At 36.6% G+C, this 10,695-nt stretch overlaps 1 protein-coding gene across 1 annotated transcript; it reads left to right on the plus strand.

The window, feature by feature from the left end:
• The first annotated feature begins 313 nt into the window (after nt 1-313).
• LOC120779658 lies at nt 314-1,524 on the plus strand. The gene is made up of 3 exons (XM_040112015.1): nt 314-659; nt 721-1,076; nt 1,254-1,524. The coding sequence occupies exons 1-2, from the start codon at nt 461-463 to the stop codon at nt 876-878; spliced, it is 357 nt and encodes a 118-aa protein (XP_039967949.1). The 5' UTR covers nt 314-460; the 3' UTR covers nt 879-1,076; nt 1,254-1,524.
• Nucleotides 1,525-10,695: the final 9,171 nt, after the last annotated feature.

The following is a 10,695-nucleotide window of genomic DNA, read 5'->3' on the forward strand; positions in this document are numbered from 1 at the left end:
TTGTTAGCTTTTGACAGTTTACACGCCTGTCCGTTGTTGGACCTTCTCTATAAATTTACGTTCTCTGGTTTCGCCGTTCTCGAGCCTTAGCGTTACTAACAAACAAGCATTCATTTTTACTTACATATGTACACTCAGCCCTTTTTTTCGCGATCTCTTTTTACCCTATTTCACTCTAAAGCTTAGTACGCAGCTCTCAAGAAACGTAAAAACTTCATATAAAAGAACGCTTAAGAAACTGTCAAGAAGCTTTCCTGCGATAAATGTACTTGTGCTAGTACGCAGCTCTCAAGAAATCTAGTACTAATTTTTGATACTTTTTTTCAGTAAAATGTGAATATGGCAAACCTCTTTTTGCGAAGAAACATCAAATCAACAATTGTTTCTTGAAAGAAAGTGACATTTGCGTACGAATAAAGTGAAGTTTATAATTATTTATATTGTTTTAAAATTTAAAAAAATGGATGCAAATTTAAAAAATGATGGCTCATTGAAACGCAAAAATCGCATGCTGAATTTCACAACGCTGGAGAAGCGCCAACTTGTGAATTGCGTTAAGGAGTGGCCCAGGATCTGGGATATTAGCAACACAGTGCATTGTAATAAAAATGCAGTAAATCAATCCTGGCTCCACATAAGCAATGCCCTTGATAAAAGTGGTGAGTTAATTTATGTTTTGTATTCAGTGTTTTGTTGTTTCTAATAAAATTTATGTTTTAGTGGATGAGTGCAAATCAGCGTGGATTAGTATGCGCGAAAGCTATCGCTACCATGCTAGGATAGCTAATAAGAACAAAAGTGGCAGCGATGGTGGGGAAGTTTTGGAAACTCCATCCTTTTCAGAAAACGTTGATTGGGAGTTTGCGGAGGAAATGTAATTTTTGATGAATGTTTCCCACAAACGGAAGTAAGTCTGCATAATTTGAACGCTCGCCAAACAATGAATTTTTTTCTGTAGAACTTTCACAACTCCAGTATCTTTCGGAGAAGATTCGCATGCATCACCAATATATATCGGCGAGGATTCTAATGTGTCACAAACAAGTGCAACCGACTCACAGCACTCATACGATTATGTGAGTACATACATATATACATATACATATGTACATATTATACTTGTATATATGGAGAAGTTTTGAATATAGGCCTAATTATAGGAATTTTATTTATTTGTAATTTATTTTATATTTTAAAGACATATGTACATATTGAGATTATTTTTTTTACAATTGTGTTGTTTTATATTTCAGAACCCAACACCCACGAAACGAAGACGGCGATTAACCTCTCCCAGCAAAAATCAAGCGTGGAGTCGGTTTGATAACATACTCAAGAAGCAAGAGGAAATGTTGGAAAGTCGCTCAAATACCACACGCAGCTCCCCTTACGCACAAGCTCTTTCTAGTTTTGATTGGTTGTTAAATCAACTGCCTCGATCTGTTGGCGACGACATGTGTCTTTCCATAAATCTAATGCTACTGAAAAAGGTTGAAGAACATAAAAATAAAAACAGAAGCAACGATGAATAACATTTTTTTGTAAAAATTTATATTAATAATAAAAATTTTGTACTAAAAAGAAAATAACTATTTATATTAATACTCGTAATAAAAACTTTGTAATGAAATGAAAACTAAAAGCCTTTAGTCTTGATGTTTTTTATTTATGTATATAAGAATAATAATGTAATACATATTTAAACAAAAGTTACATTGTTTTGACAAGGAACAGATCCATTAGGAGAATTAACATAGTCTGTTAATATTTTCCGAATATATTTGCCGTAATCTGAAGTTCTTCCGCGGTAAGTGGTTACGATAGATTCATTTCGAGTGTGTTCTTGTTGTAGCAACACTTCCCGTTCTCCTGCTATCCAATTTCCAGTGCTATCTTCAAAGCCAGAAAACGCATTCGAAGTATACGTTCGGCGACACTTATTTGTAAGGAAATTATGCAATAGGCAACATGCCGAAACAATAACTTGCGCTCGTTCGGGCTTGCAAAATAAAATTTTTCTAAGGCAAAACCATCTTGCAGTTAAAATGCCGAAAGCATTTTCAATGCACCACCTAGCTCTACTTATCCTATAGTTAAAAATCCTTTGCTCTACCGAGAGTTGTGTGGCGCTATAAGGTTTAATTAAGCGCTTACACAAAGGAAAAGCGTCGTCTCCCACAATAAAATGCGGCAATTTTTTTTTCATTAATTACTCTGTCAGGAGGAAATGGACAGGTATCGTTCAGAATTCTGGTCCCAAACTTAGAATTTCTCATAATATGAGAGTCGCCTTCGCTTCCATAAGCACCTATATCCAAATAAGTAAATTTATAGTTCGCATCACAGGTAGCCAGCAACACAATTGAATGAAACCCCTATAAATTAAAAAGTTTAAAATTTGTATTACTTTTTAGTACAACCGAAGCATATAATGTGATCTTACTTTGAAGTTATAAAATATACTTCCACTTTTTGGAGGTGCTTTTATATTAATATGTTTTCCGTCAATGGCGCCAACACAATTGGGAAAATTCCATTGGTTTTCAAAACCATTAGCTATTTCTAGCAAATTTTGTTTCGTCCAATCGGGCACTTCATTTTTCAGTACGGCACATAATGCTTCACAAACGTCGTTTACGATGTGTCCAAAATGTTGTTTGCTGATAAGATAGCAAGAAGCTACGTGGCGTTGCAAATCCCCCGAAGCTAGGTATCTGTAAGAATAATTTTCAAAAAAACATAACAGGGTTATAAAAGACACTTTGGCAGAAATGTTTAAAACATACTATAGTACCACTGCCAATTTGGTTTTAATTGGAATAAATCTTTTGGCCTGGTGTTGCCTTTCGGAAGTAAGTGCGGCTCCACCATCACACAAAGCTCATCAAAAACTTGTGGTGGCATGCGAAAGTTTTCAACGAATAAATTTGGTGAGTTGCGCAAGGCTTCGAAATCGGACATGAATCTTCCCTTGTCGTTTCGTTCCTTAAGGTATGGACTCACCCAATATCTCGCCTTCTTACGCTCCTTTTTTTCGAATTCAGCATCCATCTCCATGGCAGCCATCATGGCACTACAATTCAACGTATTCATTAAATTTATCCTACAATTAATTAAAATCATTAATATGAAATTTAGTTCATTTTGAAATTTGATCTAAAACTTACCAATCTTCATCCATATTCCTTAGATCGCAATACAAATATCGGGTGATTTTTTAAGAGCTTGATAACTTTTTTTAAAAAAAAAACGCATAAAATTTGCAAAATCTCATCGGTTCTTTATTTGAAACGTTAGATTGGTTCATGACATTTACTTTTTGAAGATAATTTCATTTAAATGTTGACCGCGGCTGCGTCTTGGGTGGTCCATTCGGAAAGTCAATTTTGGGCAACTTTTTCGAGCATTTCGGCCGGAATAGCCCGAATTTCTTCGGAAATGTTGTCTTCCAAAGCTGGAATAGTTGCTGGCTTATTTCTGTAGACTTTAGACTTGACGTAGCCCCACAAAAAATAGTCTAAAGGCGTTAAATCGCATGATCTTGGTGGCCAACTTACGGGTCCATTTCTTGAGATGAATTGTTCTCCGAAGTTTTCCCTCAAAATGGCCATAGAATCGCGAGCTGTGTGGCATGTAGCGCCATCTTGTTGAAACCACATGTCAACCAAGTTCAGTTCTTCCATTTTGGCAACAAAAAGTTTGTTAGCATCGAACGATAGCGATCGCCATTCACCGTAACGTTGCGTCCAACAGCATCTTTGAAAAAATACGGTCAATGATTCCACCAGCGTACAAACCACCAAACAGTGCATTTTTCGGGATGCATGGGCAGTTGGCCACCAAGATCATGCGATTTGCCTTTAGACTATTCTTTTGTGGGGCTACGTCAAGTCAAAGTCTACAGAAATAAGCCAGCAACTATTCCAGCTTTGGAAGACAACATTTCCGAAGAAATTCGGGCTATTCCGGCCGAGAAATGCTCGAAAAAGTTGCCCCTAAGACGCAGCCGCGGTCAACATTTAAATGAAATTATCTTCAAAAAGTAAATGTCATGAACCAATCTAACGTTTCAAATAAAGAACCGATGAGATTTTGCAAATTTTATGCGTTTTTTTTTTTAAAAAAGTTATCAAGCTCTTAAAAAATCACCCGATATATATGTGCTTACACTCCTATATTTATTTTCTTTGTTTATTTTCTCTCGTTCTTCTAATGTAGATCATTCACAATACGTAACCAGCTGTCAAAATTACTTGAGAAATAATGTATTTTTTCTAGAGCAATTACTTGAGAGCTGCGTACCAAATTCCTTTTTTTACGCGAATTTATCACTTTAACGCGATTGCTTTTTTCGTCTTTTGCTTGTTTACATACATGTTTTTACGCGTAATAATTTTTGGGAATACAGTTTCGGGAATTTCGTTAAAAGACTAAGTTCCTCATTATTGCATCAGCCGTTGATTGTGTTGTGATTGGTTGTTTGCGTGTCGTCTCTTCAAGAAGTACCGTTTTAGCGGGGCGACAGCGTGGCGTCGCTATCGTCGAGTGTGGTTCGGTGGTAAGCACAAAAGGAAGAAAACGACGTTTCAAAAAGAATTGAGTCTCTGCATGTTAAGATATAAAGAACTACATCGGAATTTATTGGGTCTAAAAAGAATCATTCAAACAATATTAACTGAATTTATGGTGCAAACTCAGTCGGAGATGCTAAGTCAATCAGAACATCAATCCATAGTTCTTACTATTGATTCTGATACAAATTCTAGTGATATCAGGGCCGGCGATCAAAACAAGCGGCTAAGAACAATTTCCACTACGGATAATGACAGTGATTAAACAGCATTGAACGGGTTTTTCAATAAATCTACCTATTTTCTATTTTCTTCTTTGAATGAATTTCTATTTTGTTATGAATGAATAAATAATAAGTCTGAAATTTGAAACTTATTGTATTGTTTTTGAATATTTTTTTGCGCGTATATTTTGTTATACGCGATATTTTTTATATTCGGAACCAATTCGTCAGTTAATATTAGAAAACTGATAATTTTTACACGATTAATGGCAGAACCAATAATTGCGTAAAAAAAGGAATGAGTGTATATACAAAATAAAACGTATGTATGGGGAAAAGAAAAGGACTGTTTTTAGGCGTTTTCCGGCAACTTTCGTAATTTTACATAAGAACCTTCTCCTAATAATAACAAATACGACAAAAAAAAAGAATTAGTGAAATCGGTTCAGCCATTCACGCGTGATGCCGTGACAACGGTAAACGGGTTTCATTTTTATATATCGTCACCTGAAATGCAAAATAACGTATCATCAAAAAATTCAAAATTGAGTTTTTTACTGATTACGATTCACCACATCATATTACATATGTGTCGCAAATTTTAAGCTTCTGCGATCAAAAATACCCAAGCTATACTAAAAATTCAAAAAAATGTATCATCAAGTGCTTGGTTTCGTTAAACCAAATAACGTATCATCACTCAAGTAAGTAAATATAACAGAGTGTTTTTTTATATCGAAGTTACCCTTCATTTATTGTTTATGTTTATTTTTAGTGCTTAAGTTCAATGTGCTTTGGTTAGTTTAGGCTACATCGTTGATCGAACGTGGAAGGTGAACATATATGTAGTCCTTTGTGAGGCCATAGAAAAGAAGAACTCCTGTGTTCGAACTAATAAATTAACAAAACACTTTCCGCCAGTTCGGTGGGATGTCTGAAGGTATGCGTCCCCAAGTGATTAAGTCCTGACCTCCCTAACGCAAGACAGCCAAGAAGGAAGTGTTGAGTTGCTTCCACCTAATCTTCTTCCAGCTTGTGTAGATGGCATCTGGTAGGATTCCCAGCCTTACTGCGTGGAAGCCAATAGGGCGATGGCGTGTTACAAGCCCCAAAACTAGGCAAAGGCTGCCTTACTGAGGGCAAAGACCCGTGCTTTTTTAGGAATTCAGCAGCCTATTCTTTTGCAAAGTTTAACAATAACTAAGAAGAAATGACAACATCTGCAGGACCTAGAAGCTTTAATTCCAGCAGACTGTTATTACTTTTATGATAATATACCTTTTGAATAATTAGTTATTTAATAAATAATAATTAAACATTATCCTCATTTTTTAGCTTGAAATATTTAAATTTTTTCTAGTACTTATGTACATACATATTAATAATAAAAATAACATGAAATATGAAAAGCTTGCAACTGTTTTTATTTAAAATTAAAAAAAAAGTATTAATATTCAAATTTTTAGTTTTTTTACAAATTTAGATTGATCATACGTTATTTTGTTTCAGAAATGAAAATTCAAAATAACGTAAGACACCTACTATAAAATTCGCTTAACTTTTTCATTATTTTTTTTCTAAAATATACTTATAGGCTTATGTTAATTCAGATTTGAAAATTTTGTTTCAATATCTCTAGTGGTTTTCTTTTTATACGGTTTTTTGCTTCTCCTGTAAACCTACGAAAAGTGATGTTACGTTATTTTGCATTTCAGGTGACGATATGTATATAGATTATTTATGGCAGTTGGATTATTTCTTTAGGTTTCGTAAGTATGAACTTTTATAAATAGTTATATCAAAAATAGAGTTGGTATACCTAATACCACTATGTATAACATACATATATTACTAATTAACGTCTAATTAATCACCAAACATTATTGTGTACAAAGATTTGCGCTTAGCTTCTGCCTCAGTTATTCGCCGGCCATTTTCATGTGAAGGAAATTCATCTGATTCTTCGTCGTTGTCGACAACTATATTGTCTACGTATTCAATATCGTTAGAAGTAGCTCGGAAGATGTTATGCAATATACAGCAAACAATAAACCAGTTGGAACATAGAATATGACTTTGTTCGTCCTGAATACGTATTCTTAATTCTTTAAGACTGCCAAAGCGTTCTTTTAGAATACCAAAGCAATGTTCAATCCTCACGCGATATTTGCTATGACGTAAGTTTAAAGCTTTACGCATTGTTGTGAATTTGTTCGAAATGACGTGATAAGAGTGGCCAGCAATGGATAAGCAGAATCTCCTGCTAGCCATTGAGAAGAAGAAAAAAGTGAGCCTTCCTGAGTGGAGAGAGCACTAGTACGAAACATGCGAGCATCGTGTACACTTCCAAAGTGTTCAGCTACTACGTGCCGAATCCTTAACTGTTAATCGCATACAACTTGCGCCTTTATGGAATAGATTCGGCCTTTTGAAAAACAAGCCGAATGGTTAACAACTGGTGCTTCTGCAAGTTTCAATTCAGTACCATCAATATACCCTATGCAATGTGGCAGCTCATTGTATGTTGTTTTAACGATATCTTGTCTTTCATTGGTACCAGGCCATGTGATATATTCAGATTTTAACTCCAAAATTGACGAAAATACTCTCTTTGTAATCTTGTAAAGCGTGTCACCATCTCCTACACCAAACAGTGTAGCTACTTTCCGAATCGCCGCACTTTCATCCGATGAACCCAAACGATATAAGGTTATAGCTAACTTTAGTTCTACTGAAAATTGCTTAATGGATTGAGCGTTGTTAAATTGTGCACTGTCTTTGATCAAGGACAATAGCAACGTAAATTGATCTCTTGAGACTCGGAGCATTTGTTGTTAACGTCCTTCGTCTAAATAGTCAAGAACATTAGTCCTCCATTCCAAACACTTAGGCACATTTTTATAATTTCCGCAATCGTTCGATAAGATAATTGTAAGGCTTTCATCCAATTCATCCTCACTTCGGAGTAGCAAAAACGATTATTTTAAATATAGTCCAAGTAGAACACCTCCAACGAAAGGATAAACAGCCTCGGATGAGAGACCCTCTTTTGATGATGATGATGGAATGTCCGGTCCTTTAAATGGGAAGGTAACGCTCCCAGCTGGTTGATGTCCTCGTCATAGTAAAAGTTGACATCACTGCCTGTCAAAGAAACTCGATGGACGGAATAAGGACTAAGACGAGTAGGTTCTTGTGGCATTTACTACAGTGGCCATATAAGAAGCGCAAAATCTGTGTAAAACTCGTGGTGGGAGAAAGACTTCTTCGCCGAGTACTGTCATTCACCCCGGTGTATTAACGTCTAGGCACAATCTGCAAGATGTCTTCTATGAGCGCTTGTAGCGCACCTACATATGTGAGCTGCCTTCCCCACGATGTCAAAATCGTGCTTGGCGACTTCAACGCCAAGGTGGACAAAGAAGGTACCTTTAGCACAACGGTCGTTAAATTCAGCCTCCATGATGAAGCGTCCCCACATGGGTTGAGGCTGATCGGCTTCGGCGGGTCCCGAAATATGGTTATCTGTAGTACAAGATTCTACCTGACTGTCTTCAGATCGAAAAGCCACCAACCAAATCGATCATGTTATGATAGGAGGAAAACACGTCTCCAGTGTTTTAGAAGTGCGTACGCTCCAAGGTCCTAGCATTGACTTGGATCACTATATTGTTGCACTAAAGATACGCACCCGCTTCTGTGCACCAAAAGACCCACGTCAACAAACACAAGAAGAGTGCGACATCCAGAAGCTGCAATCGCAAGCATTTCAAGCTTCTTACGTACAACTGCAACCGAAACGGAAAAGACCCAAGAACAGCTGGTACGACAAAGTACCGCAGTGGAGAGAAAACACTGCCGACCGTTTGCGGGTTTGTATAGATATCGAGAGTTGAAGAGGGAAATCAGATAAATTTGCAGTTACAAATGAGAAACGGTGAAATGCGTGAGTATGAAGAGATTGAGAAGCTGCCCGACAGGGGCAATGGTCGCAAATTCTCCAAAAAGATGCGGGGACTAGCAGAAGGTTTCAAGACCGGAGCATGCTCTTGTAGAACCCCGAGAGGTGATGTCCAGAGCCCAGAGTATACTGAAATTATGGAGGGAAGACTTCTTCGTCTTGCTGAATGGCAGTGAGAGCATAACACAAGAACATGGTGACGCTCCACTGTCCGACCATGACAAACTTCGATTAGCAATTACACGCCTGAAGAACAACACAGCGGCGGTGGCCCATAGGTCAGCCGAGCTATCCAAATACAGCGCCGAAGAACTGATAAGGAGCATGCATCAGCTTATTTGTAGAATATACGTTGAGCACTACAAAAAGCTTCGTCAGAATCGAAAAGGCATCTCTGAGCGACTTCTTCAATCAACTCCTGGAGAAAATAATTCCAGCTGGATAGCTAAATAGAGAACGTACAAACTTCTATAAGAGTGTACAGCTGCTGGCGTATGCTGATGATGTTGATATCATTGGCCCTAAAAACTGCACCATTAGTTCTGTTTTCTCCAGAATGGATAAGGAAGCAAAGAAAATGGGTCCGATAGTGAACGAGGGCAAGACGAAATATTAGTCGTTGTACTTGCGACTAGGCTCCCACTTCACTGTTGACAGTCATAGGGCTTTTTCGGTTGTGCAAACTGCGCAGTATGCTTAATGCATCCTGGAAGAAAAAAGAAAATCTGGCATCTGCAACGAAGTCGAAAGTTCGAAAAAGCTGCTCTGCGCTAAAACGCGCAACACTCGCATCAAAGAAATATTGGTTTCAGTTATTTTGGCGCAAAATTCAATGGATCGGTTCGGTTATTTAAAGTTAATTTCGTTTTTATTTATTATAACTTTTAATAAAGATAAATATTGTGTCCATTTTAACCGTATATTTAATTCAATTCGGATTTGAAAAATAAATTGTAATCCCGGCTTGTATGTCGTTGTAAGTTTTTATAAATTTGTGTGATTTGTATTTAATACAAATTGTGCTTTTTCTAATTCATTAGATTAGACAACGAGGAAGTTGCAACAAGTAGTTTGAAGTTGCTAGTGAGAGTCCAGCTGTACATGGAAGGAGAATTTTCAGCAGGGCGATAAAAAACTAATTTCTGTGGGGCCAAGTTCTTCGAGACATGCAGAAAGCTCAGCCGGACTTTAATAAAACAAGAAAAAACGTTAACTTCGGTTGCACCGAAGCTAAATACCCTTCACAGGTGCATTTCTGTTAGTAACTTTGTGTTCAGTTTGTATGAAAGCTATATGCTATAGTTAACCGATCTTATCAATTTCTTCGGAGATTACATTGTTGCTTTAGAAAATAATATATACCAAATTTCGTGAATATATCTTATCAAATTTGAAAGTAGTCCATACAAGAACTTGATTCCGATCGTTCAGTTTGTATGGCAACTATATGCTATAGTTAACCAATCTGAACAATTTCTTCGGAGATTGCATTGTTGCCTTAGAAAATAATATATACCAAATTTCGTGAATATATCTTGTCAAATGTGAAAGTTGTCCTTGCAAGAACTTGATTCCGATCGTTCAGTTTGTATGGCAGCTATATGCTATAGTTAACCGATCTCAACAATTTCTACGGAGATTACATTGTTGCTTTAGCAAATAATATAAACCAAATTTCGCTAATATATCTTGTTAAATGTGAAAGTTTTCCATACAAGAACTTGATTCCGATCGTTCAGTTTGTATGGCAGCTATATGCTTTAGTTACCCGATCTGAACAATTTCTTCGGAGATTACATTGTTGCCTTAGAAAATAACATATACCAAATTTCTTTAATATATCTTGTCAAATGTGAAAGTTGTCCATACAAGAACTTGATTCCGATCGTTCAGTTTGTATGGCAGCTATATGCTTTAGTTAACCGATCTAAACAATTTC

The sequence above is a fragment of the Bactrocera tryoni genome, unplaced genomic scaffold (genome assembly GCF_016617805.1).
Source record: "Bactrocera tryoni isolate S06 unplaced genomic scaffold, CSIRO_BtryS06_freeze2 scaffold_11, whole genome shotgun sequence".
Classification (NCBI taxonomy): domain Eukaryota; kingdom Metazoa; phylum Arthropoda; class Insecta; order Diptera; family Tephritidae; genus Bactrocera; species Bactrocera tryoni.

What these genes read in the sequence shown, in the direction of transcription:
- LOC120779658 (XM_040112015.1), top strand. Translation starts at nt 461, where the DNA reads ATGGATGCAAATTTAAAAAATGATGGCTCATTGAAACGCAAAAATCGC. An exon ending in CAATGCCCTTGATAAAAGTG is followed by an intron (nt 660 to 720) that starts GTGAGTTAATTT and finishes TTTATGTTTTAG; the next exon opens with TGGATGAGTGCAAATCAGCG.